Source organism: Dama dama, chromosome X (assembly GCF_033118175.1).
Source record: "Dama dama isolate Ldn47 chromosome X, ASM3311817v1, whole genome shotgun sequence".
In the NCBI taxonomy this organism is placed as follows: Eukaryota; Metazoa; Chordata; class Mammalia; order Artiodactyla; family Cervidae; genus Dama; species Dama dama.
The window spans coordinates 91,224,302-91,238,650 of NC_083714.1; the positions used below are offsets into that span (position 1 = coordinate 91,224,302).

The 14,349-nt window shown below is 38.0% G+C and overlaps 1 protein-coding gene across 1 annotated transcript in view; it reads left to right on the top strand.

The window, feature by feature from the left end:
- The window catches only part of TEX11 (testis expressed 11), a 265,819-nt gene that overhangs the window by 238,430 nt on the left and 13,040 nt on the right, over positions 1-14,349 (top strand). Inside the window, exon 28 of the mRNA XM_061137613.1 lies at positions 13,425-13,589. Coding sequence (XP_060993596.1) covers positions 13,425-13,589 — 165 coding nt within the window. The remainder of the gene's footprint in view (positions 1-13,424; positions 13,590-14,349) is intronic.

The window sequence follows — 14,349 nt, forward strand, 5'->3', positions numbered from 1 at the left end:
CCTCATTTTGTCTGACTCTATGCTTATTTACATATATCAGGCAAAATAGCTCCCTCTCCTGGTCTTGAATGAGAGTTCTTGTGTAATAGATGATCTATGGAGCCTGGAAACACATTCTTCCCTGGACTCAGAGCCAAGCACTAAAGAGATGTCCCTTATGTGGGTTCTTGTGGGGCCACAGCTGCTAATGGGGAGAGTGAGGCAGAGTGTGTGTGCTTATCCCCTCAGTTGTAGCACAGCTATTGCATGGAAGGTTGAAGATGGGGTACATGCTGACCTGGTTGGAAAACAGTTGTTGTATGGGGGATGGGCTCAGGGTGCTCCCCTAGCCCAATTGTGGTAAGATTGCTGTGCAGGTGGAGAGCACAGGATAACTGCCTGATCTCATTGCATTGCAACTGCTGCACTCAGGAGGGTGGGGGGTAGTGCTCTCACCCAGTCCAGGTATAGTACAGCTATTGTGTGAGGTAGGCAAGTGCTCAGGGTGCTCACCCAGCCCGGTTGTTGTGTAGGGTGTACAGAGCATGTACAATTGTGTAACCAGGCTAGAGAGCGGACACAAAAAATGGCACCCACCAGCTCAGTCAGCAGCGGTTTAGGATATGATTGCAAAAACGGTGACAGCCAATGCTTCTGTCCCTAGAGAAAGTCTCAGGAAATTCCTGCCTCCCCAGTAGCTGCTGTAAGATCAGTAAGTAGGTCTCCCTTACTTTAGGTGCTTTTCAAACTGTTGCTTTTCCTCTGGATCTCAGTGTGAATGGGATTGTCTATGAACCATTTAAGTGCAGGTTCTTCATTCCCTATAGTTCTTCAATTCTCCTGGAACTCTTAATCCCCATTGATTTTTAAAACCAGACATTTTGGGATCTTGTCTTTCTGTTGCTGGATCCAGGGGTTGGGGTACCTGATGTGGGGTTCAATCTCTTCACTCCTCAAGGGAAAATTCCATATTTTGGTATCCCTCACAACTGTGGGTCACTTCTCCTATAGTGGAATCCCAGGCAAGACCATATCTCTGCCTCTCCTACCTGTTTCAAAGTGTCTCCTTTATCTTTTGTTTGTGAAGGTGCTGTCCATCTAGTTTTCAGGTCTTTTTCAAAGGAAAATCATTCCAAATACAGCTGTAAATTTGTTGTGTTCATGAGAGGAACTGTGTTCATGGTTTTCCTATGCTACCTTTTTGAACCTCTCCCTTCAGTCTCTATTTTTTAAATTGAAGTTTAGTTGACTTAAAATATTGTGTTAATTTCAGATATACAGCAAAGTGATTATTTTATAAATATATTTTTCAGATTATTTTCCATTATAGGTTATTATAAGATATTAAATATTGTTCCCTGTGCTATACACTAGCACTTTGGTACTTATTTATTTTATCTGTAGTAGTCTGTATCCATTAATCCAATACTCCTAATTTATCTATCCCCCCTTTCCTCCCTCTGTGGTAACCCCAAGTTTGTTTTCTATGTCTGTGAGTCTGTTTCTGTTTTGTATGTAGATTCATTTGTTTTTTTTTTTACCTTCCACATGTAATATTTGTCTTTCTCTCTCTGACTTACTTCCCTTAGTATGATATTCACTAGGTCCATCCATGTTGCAGCAAATTGCATTATTTCACTTTTTATGGCTTATATTCCATTGGATGTATATATTCCACATCTTCTTAAGTCAGTTGTATGTTGATGGGCACTTGAGTCATTTCCTTGTTTTGACTATTGTAAATAATGTTGTTTATGAACATTGGGGTGTATGTATCTTTTCAAAATAGAGTTTTCATCTTTTCTAGATATATGCCTAGGAGTGGGATTGCTGGATCATATGATAACTCTCTTTTTAGTTTTTTAAGGAAACTCCATACTGTTTTCCATAGTGATGCCACCAGTTTACATCCTTACCAACAGTGTGGGAAGGTCTCCTTTTCTCCACACCCTTTCCAGAATTTATTATTTGTAGACTTCTTGATGATGGCCATTCTGACTGATGATAACTCATTGTGGTTTTGATTTGCATTTCTCTAGTAATTAATGATCTTGAGCATCTTTTCATGTGCCTATTGGCTGTCTGTACATCTTCTTTGGAGACGTGTCTATTTAAGTTTTCTGACAATTTCTATTGAGCTTTTTTGATATTGAATTATATAAACTTTTTATATTTCAGATATTAAACCATTGTTTGTTCAATTATTTGCAAATAATTTCTGTCATTCTGTAGGTTGTCTTTTTGTTTTGTTGATGTTTTCCTTATAATTTGTTTTTATTTTGTTTGTCTTGGAAGACTGACCAAAGAAAAATTGCTATGATTTATGTCAGGTAATGTTTTGTCTATGTTAACTTCTAGGAGTTTTTTGGTGTCAGGTCTTATATTTAGGTCTTTAAACCATGTTGAGTTTATTTTTGTATATAGTATGAGGGAATGTTCTAATTTTATTGATTTACATGTAGCTGTCCAGCTTTTCCAACACCACTTGCTGAAGGGACTCCTTTTCTCCATTATATATTATGCCTCCTTTGTCATTGTTGTTCACTCGCTCAGTCATATCTGACTCTTTGTGAACCCATGGACTGTAGCATGCCAGTCCACATGGTAGCATGTGCTTTACCATCTCCCGAAGCTTGCACAAACTCATGTCCATTGAGTCAGTGATGCCATCCAACCATCTCATCTCTGTCGTCCCCTTCTTCTCCTGCCTTCAGTCTTTCCCAGCATCAGGGTCTATTCCAATGAGTTGGCTCTTCACATCAGGTGGCCAAAGTATTGGAGCTTCAGCTTCAGCATCGGTCCTTCCAATGAATATTTAGGATTGATTTCCTTTAGGATTGACTGGTGTGATCTTCTTGCAGTTCAAGGGACTTCCAAGAGTCTTCTCCAACACCACAGTTCAAAAGTATTCTTCAGTATTCAGCCTTCTTTATGGTCCAACTCTCACATCCATACATGAATACTGGAAAAACCATGGCTTTGACTATATGGACCTTTGTGGCAAAGTAATGTCTCTACTTTTTAATATGCTGTCTAGGTTGGTCATAGCTTTTCTTCCAAAGAGCAAGCATCTTTTAATTTCATGGCTGCAATCACCATCTACACTGATTTTGGAGCCCAAGAAAATAAAGTCTCTCACTGTTTCCGTCATTTCCCCATCTATTTCCATGAAGTGATGGGACTGGATGCCATGATCTTAGTTTTTGAATGTTGAGTTTTAAGCCAGCTGTTTCACTCTTCTCTTACCCTTTCATCAAGAGGCTCTTTAGTTCTTCTTTGCTTCTGCCAGAAGGGTGGTGTCATCTGCATATCTGAGGTTATTGATATTTCTCCCTGCAATATTGATTCCAGCTTGTGCTTCATTCAGCCTGGCATTTCATGTGATGCACTCTGCATATAAGTTAAATAAGCAGGTTAAATATACAACCTTGAGATACTCTTCCCAATTTGGAACCAGTCTGTTGTTCCATGTCCAGTTTTATTGCTTGACACCAACAGCACAAGCAATAAGATTTTAAAAATCAATAAATTAGATAATAGCAAAATTAAAATTTTTCTCCGAAGGACCATCAAGGAAGTGAAAAGGCAACCTACAGAAGGGCAGTAAACATTGGGAAATCATGTATTTGTTAAAGGACTTGTGCTTAGAATATAGAAAGTGCTCTTACAACTCGATAATATAAAAACAAATGAACTTTAGTGGGCAAAGGATGAGTATAGACAGTTCTCCAAAGAACATATTCACATGACCAGTAAGCATATGAAAGATTCTTGACATCATTAGTCATCAGAGATAGGCACATCAGAACACAGTGATCAAAAAAAAATGATCTACCACTAAGATGGGTATAATCAAAAGGACATATAATAATAAGTATTGACAAGGATGTGGAGAAATTGGTGATCTCATATACTGTGTTATTCTACAGTAGTACAGCTGCTTTGGAAAACAGTCTGGATAAGTTCCTTAGAAGGTGAAACATGGAGTTACCACATGACCCAGTAATTTCACTTCAAGGTATATACCCATAAAAAATTAAAACAAATGCCAAACAAAGACTTATATAGAAATGTTCATAGCAGCATTATGCATAATAGCCAAAAATGGGAGCAACCCAAATGTCTACCAACTGATGAATGGATAAACAAAATGTGATATGGCCATTAAAAAAAATGAAGTGTTGATACATGCTACAACATGGACCTTGAAAACATTATGCTAAATGAAATATGCCGATCATAAAGGACTGCATACTGTGTGACTTAGGACATTTAACCGAAATGTCCAGAATGGTCCAATTTATAAAAGACAGAAATTAGATTAGTGGTTGCCCAGGGATTGGGGGAGGTGGGTGTTGACTGCTAATGGGCATGGTTGTTTCCTTGTAGGGGGATGAAAATATTCTAAAATTGATTGTGGGGGTGGTGGCAGAATTCTGTGAGTATACTAAAAGCTATTGAGTTGTACACTTTAAGTAGGTACATGGTATGGTATGTGAATTATATCTCAATAAAGCTGATATACTTCAGGACCCCTGAAGAGAGCCTGAAAAGATGGCATTTGTGTTCCAGAACATCTACAATTTTGTTAGAGATATGTATGATCCCTATATTTATTAAGATCTTAAGGACAGAGAAAACTGGCTTCAGATATGAGCCCCAGAAAGTCATAAGTGCAAACACCTCTATTTGCTGGAGTTGGTTTGTATATTACCATAAGCAAGCCTGTGTTGCATTGGGGTGAGTAGCTGCATAGGTGCATTTCTCTGTTGAAGATTAATGGTTCACCTGAGCAGTGCTGGACAGGAGGGTAGTTAATGCAAATGAAAATAAAACTCTTCCAGTTCCCTAACTCGTTGAATGGCACTATCATTCTTCTAGTTGTCCAAGCTAGACATCTAGGAGTTATCCTCAACTCCTCCCTCACTCCCATTTCCATTACTAAGTTCTGTCAATTCTACCTCCTAAATATCGTGTCCATTCATTTTTTCCCATCTTCCACCATCACCAACCTAGTTCAGGTTATCATGTCTTACCTCAGCTACTACAGGAAACTTTTAGCTGGTCTCCTAGCATCTCTTGCTTTCTTCATCTCTCCATATAGCAACCAGAGTGATCTTTTAAATTTTCAAATACATATGACCTTGCTTAATATCCTTCAGTAGTTTCCCATTGCTCTTAAAAACCAAAATCCTGAACATGACCTACAAGGGCCTGCCTACCTGTCTGTCCTCATCCTGAGTTACTCTTTCCATCACTCTCTGTACTGCTAACCACACTATACAAGGCCACCAGTTGCTATCTCTTAGACAAATTTGATGACCTCTTTCTTTACCCTGGCCTTCATTAACCACTGCCTCCTTATTGAAATTGTCTTTTCTTTTGTCCTTTATTTTCTCATCACTCTTTTGTGTTATCTTTTTCCTCTTACCACCCAACGGTGAACATTTCTAATATTCTCTGCTCTTTCCTTCTCCATATTCTATACTCTGTCCTTTAAATGGGTTAAATGGGTTGATATTCTCCAACGTGAGTTCCAACCCATATCTGCAACAGCCTACATATCTCCAAAGTTGCCTCAGTCTCAACATGATTAAAATAGAACTTAATATTATCTTGATCCCTTATCCCCAGAAACATTTTATTACAATTTCTTCTTTTAGTGGTATCAGCATTCTCTGAGCCACTCAAACTGTATACTTTAAGCCATTTTTAATTGACCTATCTTCCATTCCCCATATCAAACCAAGTTATACTGATTCTTCTTTTAGAACTTTTCTTACATCTTTCCATTTCCATTGTCACTATTCTAGTTCTGACCCTCATCACTTTGTACTTTGTCTCTTACAAGTCCATTTAGTCTCACTGTATTTGTTTTCTCACACTTGGGTCTGTTCTAAATACCATTATCATTTCAGTCTTATTAAAACTCCACTTTTATCATATAACTTTTGTTCTCAGAAGGTTTCAGTGACTTTTCATTGCCAGCAGAATAAATTTCAAAATCTGTAGCCTGTTATGCAAAACCTTTAACACTCCAGCCCAATGTTTTACAAATTAACTTCCACAATATGTTAGTAAATGATCTACATACTCTGGATTAAACAAAGTTACATGGCTTCATTCTGTAAAACTTCCTAAAACTTTTAATGAACTAATGTTCATTATAATGCTCCAAGAGGTTGTATATAGAATGCAGTACTTCCAAAATGTTTTTGACTAAAGAACCCTATTTTTATACACCATCTGTTAACATTTTTCATGACACTAATGTTCTAAGGAAAAGCATCTAGGAAGTGCTTAGGTAGCCCCATCCTACATTTCCAGTCCTATTTCCCATTAATTTCCCTACATCTGCTTGGGCCAAATGACCATTAGTCCCCCTCAGACTCAAACACAGTCTGAGTCTTTATTGATTCAGTTCTGCCCACGTGAAATGCCCATCTCTTTCTCTGTATATATATTTTTTAAGTTGAGATACAATTCATTTATCATAAAATTTGCAATTTTAAAGTCTATAATTCAGTGGTTTTTAGTATATACACAAAATCCTGCAAATATCATCATTATCTAAATCCAGAACATCTTCATCACCCTGAAAAGAAATCCCATAACCATTAGCAGTCACTCCCCATTCCCCCTTCCCGCAGCCCCTGACAGCTACCAATCTGCTGTCTCTCTGGATTTGCCTGTTCTGGACATTTCATATAACCTCTCTATAGCTAGATCACCTGTGCATCTACCCTAAGATCATTTGTTTAGTCATTGTTTAGTTAATCAGTTAAAAATCACAACACAGTCATGTGTCAGGTTGTGAATATGCAAAGGTAGATGACATTCTGTCTTTAAGGAACTCTCAGCCTAGTGGGTTTGGAAGATCCCCTGAGAGGAGGGCATGGCAACCCACTCCAGTATTTTTGCCTGGAGAATCCCCATGGACAGAGGAGCCTGGCGGGCTACAGTCCATGGGGTCGCAAAGAGTTGGCCATGACTGAGTGACTGAACAAAGCACACAGCACAGCCTAGTGGAGGAGACAGACAATACAGCTTGTAAGTCCCACTGTAGTGCTGTGAACAAAGTGTCATAGAAACAAAGTGGTACATATGTATTCATTGTGGAGAGTCAGGGAAAGCCTGAGAGGAGGTAGCATTTGACTGGATGTTGATTGATTTGTTCATTGATTCATTTAGCAAATATGTATTGTGCCCTTATTATGTGCCTGGCACAGTATTGGACCCTGAAGATACAAAGATGAACAAGAAAAGTTCTCTGTACTCAAGGAGCTCAACCTGGTAGAGGAGATACATAATGCACAGTTTAAAAACAATGTGATATAAGTTGTATTAGAGGAATGTAAAGCTTGCTGTGGGAACAGAGAAAGGAATAACTCTGCTTGTTAATTTGAAGAAAAAGTAGAACTTTATCAGGTGGATAAGGACTGGGTGGGAGTGGTGGCATTTCAAGCAGAAAAACTAGAGCTCTGACTGGCAGCCCAATGCTCGTTCCTTTGACTGAGCTGGAGCATCTAATGCCTGTGTCACTCTGACTACTCCCTAATCATGTAACTGGTGTGATCCTCTTTATACATGGATGACTTTATACAATGTCTCCCCAGAGGGATTATGTGTCATTTAGGATAAAAGCTTTGTCTTCTCCCTCTTAGCACCCTCATTCTCATACTGTTTTATGCATAGTAATTTTTTATAAATCCACATGAGTGAAAATATAGCTTAGATAATGTCATTGACACTCTCAAGAAGCTGCTCAGGTCTTCTATCACATGTCCCCTTTGAAGGGCTCGAAACTTCTTGTGTAGATGAAGGGTTTTAACATGGAATGAGCACACAAGTGCTCCCTTTGTGGTCCATCTCCTATACGAGAGTTGTGAAAGTTGTTCCTTAGACTCATCCTTTTTGCTATCGCAAAATCTTGTGATCAACCATGTTAAAAGACAAAGGGGAGATTGGTTCAAGATGGCAGAGTAGAAGGACATGTGTTCATCTCCTCCTACAAGAGTACCAAAATTGCAACTAGATGTTGAACAACCATCAACAGTAGGACCCTGGAACTTACCAAAAAAATATACCCCACACCCAAAGACAAAGGAGAAGCTGCAACGAGACAGTAGGAAGGGCACAATCACAGTAAAATCAAATCCCATACCTACTAGGTAGGTGATCCACAAACTGGAGAACAGTAATAACAAAGAGCCTCTTGATAAAAGTGAACGATACACAGATGACACCACCCTTATGGCAGAAAGCGAAGAGAAACTAAAGAGCCTCTTGATGAAAGTGAAAGAAGAGAGTGAAAAAGTTGGCTAAAAACTCAACATTCAAGAAACAAAGATCATGGCATCTGGTCCCATCACTTCATAGCAAACAGATGGGGAAACAATGGAAACCATGACAGACTTTCTTTTCTTGGGCTCCAAAATCACTGCAGATGGTGACTGCAGCCAAGAAATTAAAAGACGCTTGTTCCATGGAAGGAAAGTTATGACCAACCTCGACAGCATATTAAAAAGCAGAGACATTACTTTGCCAACAGAAGTCTGTCTAGTCAAAGCTTTGGTTTTTCCAGTAGTCATGTATGGATGTGATAGTTAGACTATAAAGAAAGCTGAGCACCAAAGAATTGATGCTTTTGAACTGTGGTGTTGGAGAAGACTCTTGAGAATCCCTTGACAGCAAGGACATCCAACCAGTCCATCCTAAAGGAAATCAGTCCTGAATATTCATTGGAAGAACTGATGCTGAAGCTGAAACTCCAATACTTTGGCCACCTGATGCAAATAACTGACTCATTGGAAAAGACCCTGATGCTGGGAATGATTGAAGGTGGAAGGAGAAGGGGATGACAGAGGATGAGATGGTTGGATGGCATCACTGACTCCATGGACATGAGTTTGAGTAAGCTCTGAGAGTTGGTGATAGACAGGGAAGCCTGGCGTACCGCAGTCCACGGGGTCAAAAAGAGTCAGACATGACTGAGCAACTGAACTGAACATGATCCTGCCCACCAGAGCAAGACTCAGGTTTTCCCAACACCACTCCCTCCCATCAGGAAGCTTGCACAAGCCTCTTGGCCTCCTCCATCAGAGGACAGACAGAAGAAGAAAGGAGAGTCCCACAGAGCCTACAACAGAAACTACATTACAGAAAGTTAATCATGATGAAAAAGCAGAAAGTTATGTCCCAGATGAAGGGACACGATAAAACCCCAGGAAAACAACTAAATGAAGTGGATGTAGACAACCTTCTTGAAAAAGAATTCAGAATAATGACAGTGAAGATGATTCAGAATCTCAGAAAAAGAATGGAGAAGATGCAAGAAATGTTTACCAAAGACCTACAAGAACTAAAGAACAAATAAACAGAGGTGGACAATGCAGTAGAAGGAATCAATAGCAGAATAGCTGAGGCAGCAGAATGGATAAGTGATGTGGAAGACAGAATGGTGGAATTCATTCACTGCCACAAAGCAGAATATAGAAAAAAGAATGAATAGAAATAAAAACAGCCTAAGAGACCTCTGGGACAACATTAAACATACCAATATTTGCATTACAGGGGTCCCAGAAGGAGAAGAGAGAGAGGACCTGAGAAAATATTTGAAAAGAAATAGCTGAAAACTTCCCTAACATGGGAAAGGAAATAGTCAACTAAGTCCAGGAATCACAGAGAGTCCCAGGCAGGGTAAACCCAAGGCAGAACACACTGAGACACATAGTAATCAAACTGACAAAAATTAAAGACAAGATATTAAAAGCAAAAAGGAAAAATGACTAATAGCATACAAGGGAACTCCCATAAGATTATCAGCTGATTTCTACAAGCCAGAAGAGAATGGCATGATATATTTAAAGTGATGAAAGAGAAGAACCTACAACCAAGAATACTCTACCCAGCGAGACTCTCATTCATATTTGATGGAGAAATCAAAAGCTTTCCAGAAAAGCAAAAGTTAAGAGAATTCAGCACCAGGAAACCCAAGATAAGGAAAAGATCTACAAAAAATAAACCCTAAACAATTAAGAAAATGGTATTAAGATCATACATATTGATAATTACCTTAAATATAAATGGATTAAATGCACCAACCAAAAGTCATAGAGTGGCTGGCTAGTTGAAAACATGTGCTTGTATGCACTTCCACTTACCACCTCACTGTGATTTTAACCCCCTAAATTGTATGTAATTATTTTGTATTGTTAGGTTAATCTTATTTCCATTATGGCTAGTGATTGTAATTATATTTTATTTTTTGTCTGGCTATGGATTGTGAAAACAGATAAACATCTTTTACTATTGTGATTATGTAACTATTACTCATTTAGTACCTTTGTATCATGATTGATCAACAGAAAATAATAGAATTCTATATCACTAAAACTACCATTTAACAGAAAAACCTGTAATCACTTTTTAAAATTTTTTCCTTTATTTTTAATTGAATGATAATTGCTTTACAATATTATGTTGGTTTCTGCCATACATCAACATGAATCAGCCATAGGTATATGTATGTCCCCTCCCTCTTGAACCTCCCTCTCACCTCCCACCCCATCCCAGCCCTCTAGGTTGTTATAGAGCCACAGTTTGAGCTCCCTGAGTCATACAGCAAGTTCCCACTGGCTGTCTATTTTACAGATGGTAATGTATATGTTTCCATGCTACTCTCTCCATTCCTCCCACCCTCTCCTTCCCCACCCCTGGCGTCCATAAGTCTGTTCTCTATGTCTGCATCTCTATTGCTGCCCTCCAAATAGGTTCATCAGCACCATCTTTCTAGATTCCATATGTATACATTAATATATGATATTTGTTTTTCTTTCTGACTTCACTCTATAAATAGGCTCTAGGTTCATCCACCTCAAATGCATTCCTTTTTATGGCTGAGTAATACTCCATTTTGTACATGTACCACAACTTCTTTATCCATTCATCTGTCAGCAGACATCTATCTTGCTTCCATGTCCTAGCTATTGTAAATAGTGCTACAGTAAACATTAGGGCACATGTATCTTTTTCAGTTATGGTTTTCTCAGGGTAGATGCCCAATAGTGGGATTGTTGGGCCATATCGTTTTAGTCCTAGTTTTTAAAGGAATCTCTATACTGTCTTCCATAGTGGCTGTATCAGTTTATGTAATTACTTTTTAAATCCAAATGCACATTAGAATTATCTTGGAATTTTTTGAAAAATACAGATGCCCAGATACTGTTTTTTTCTCCAAAGCTCCAGATGTGATTCTGATGAGCAGCCATGTTTAAAAACAACTGAACTATATGACGATCTTTTATTTTTCTCTAGTTTGTTTCACTTTTTCTATTTCATTTAGTTTATGTTTTCCAATTTCTCTTTTTGTTGTTCTCTCTCAAGCCTTTATCAAGTGTAGTAGAAAAGGTTTTGTGTATATATGTATATGCATATGTATATAATTTATGATATGTATATATTTTAGAAAAATTATGAATTTTTCCTAGCTAAAAAACTTATGACATTTTGATTCCACTTGTTTGACTAAGTATGAGTAGAATGCTAGATTTCTAATTTATATTCACTCAAAACTTTAATACAATTCCATTTATTCTGGCATATACTATTACTGCTAAAAGTCTAGAAAGTTATTATCTTAGTGATTTAAAAAATTTGAATGAGGCTTAAAACTTCTATTAAAATAATCCAATTCTGAGAATATAAAGAAATACTATGTTGTTTAAAAAACCGAAAATTTAACATGTGATGCAATATTATTAACTAAATTACAGATTTTGTTCAAATTTCACAAAATTTTGCTAGTGTCCATTTTTTGTTCTCATACATTTTCAAGATTCCATATTGTATTTAGTTGCATTCAGCAACTTCAGCCACATGCAATAAATTCTGATAAATTCTCTTTTCATTTTTATTCTGTTGCAGATACTTTCTAATTTTCCTTGTTACGGCTTCTTAGATATACCCATCATTTAAAAGTGGACATTTAATTTCCAAATACATGGGTTTTTTTCAGTATCTTTGATATTAATCTCTCATTTTGATATTAGTTTATTTAAATGCTTTCTTCTCTGCTATCACCCTGTGTTTTTTCAGTCTTTTAACTTTATTGAGGCTTTCAGTGGCTAAGTCAAAGGTCTCTTGGTACATGTCACATTGCATATGTGGGTTATTTTCAAATATCTTTTGATACTGATTTCTAACATAATTCCACAGTGTTTGTTAAAAACTCTGTATGATTTCAAAACCTTTCAACCATGAAATTTTTGCACCTTGTTTTATGTCCCTGGATATGTTCTACTGTCTCCTGGTTTATAGTCTTTGGGAACTTGAATAGAATTTGTATCCTACTGTTGTGTGAAAATTGTGTAAGTCTTAATTATGTTGAGTTGGTTCATAGTGCTTTTTGAGTCTGCTGTATCCTTCTACTTTTCTGTCTATTCATTCTATTAATTTTTGAGAGTTTGATATTGAAACTCCAACTAAAAATCTGAATTTATCTACTTAATAAGTGTAATATATAGTGGAACTCTATGAAACTTTGTTCTGTATTTTCTAAGTCTCCTATACATGTGTTATCATACATAATTTAAAAAATAAAATGAAAAATTTAAAAAGAAATATGTCCTGCATTCATAGCTAGGTAGATACTGTCAACACAAAGATTAGTATTTTTAAATTACAATAAGTTGATTTCAAGTAAAACAGATTACCCTCTGTAATCAGTTTTTACCTTCAAAGCGAAAACTGAGGTCTCCTGGAGAAGGATTTCTGCCTCAAAATTCTAACAGAAATTCTGCCTGGGTTTCCAGCCTACTGGCCTGCCCTAACAGATTTCAGACTCAAGATCACAACATCAAGTCCTACGTGAATTTATAGCCTGCTAGCCTGCTCTACACATTTCCAATTTGCCAACCCCTATATTGTGTGAGCCAGTTCCTTAAAATAAATCTCTATCAATATATGCAAAAAAAAAAATTAAGTTCTGTTCCAAACACAGGACTGATTCAGGTCAAGAAAATTAAGAGATTCAATAAAACTGCAGATTCAGTAAAACTGATTCTTGACAAGCTTCTCTGAAAATTAGAGATAGGTATTGGGGAGATAATTGACTGAGGACAGCAACAAGGGAAGCTCCAAACAGGATACAGGTTTTTCTCCTGCTTCAGATAAAACAGAACTCAACGCAAGAGGGCTTCACTGCTTTTTTAGTTTATAGTCGCTTCATGAAGTCTTGCTATGGAACATGCTATAGCTGACAGAACTTAAAGGTGCTCTTCTCCTCCTCTTCCGGAGCACAGGATTGTTCACAGAAGCTATGGGTTTCTTCCTCGGTGTTGGCAGAGCACCCATTGTCTAATAATAATGGGATGCAGCTCTGATAGAATCAGTGCTACAGTGATTGTGACAGTAATACCTGTAAACCTATTGTTCTTGGATTTTAGGAAGGCTACCCAGAAATGGAGATTGTCTGGCTGATGATCAAGTCCTGGAATATTGGCATATATCTGTACAGTAGACACATGTATGTATCTACTGAAAAATGGTGCGGCCTGTCACTGCGTCTCCTTGACTACCTTGGCTCCCTCAAGAGCACCTATGAAACTCAGGTGAGGAAGAAGAAGGTTAGGGGTGGATGGCATGACTCGGGATAGAGAGGTTCTATCTAGCTCTCAGTAAGGACACAACCCTACCTTCCTTGACTAGGAAAGGATCTTGACCATTGTTCCTCTTGGTAGTTCCATGAACTGCAAGAGTTATGGGACTATAAACAGTAATTTCTTATAGTGAAAACCAGGAAGAATGGCAAACAAGGCAAATTTAAGAATAGCAAGTGGAATCTAATTAAGAAAAATGCCAAGGGTGAGCTCAGGAAAGATGTTATCACTGTCAATGCCAGTGCACATAGGGAAGACCTCTCTGCAAACAATGACTGTTTAAAAAGACATTTTCTGCAGGAATTCTTTTGAGCAGAATTATTTCTGGGCCCTTACCTCACCAGGAGAGGCTTGATAGAGAAAAAGTTTTTGTATCAAATAAGAGCAAAGGATATTTTATGTTTTTAGTACCTTATCTTTTATATCGAGTGAGTGAGTGAGTGAAGTCACTCAGTCATGTCTGACTCTTTGCGACCCCGTGGACTGTAGCCCACCAGGCTCCTCCATCCATGGGATTCTCCAGGCAAGAATACTGGAGTGGGTTGCCATTTCCTTCTCCAGGGGAATCTTCCCAACCCAGGGATCGAACCGAGGTCTCCCGCACTGCAGGCAGATGCTTTAACCTCTGAGCTACCAGGGAAGCCCCATCTTTTATAATAGCTGTTAGTAAAATTAAACCTAGTGTCACAGGATCCCTTTTCCCCAAGAGAGC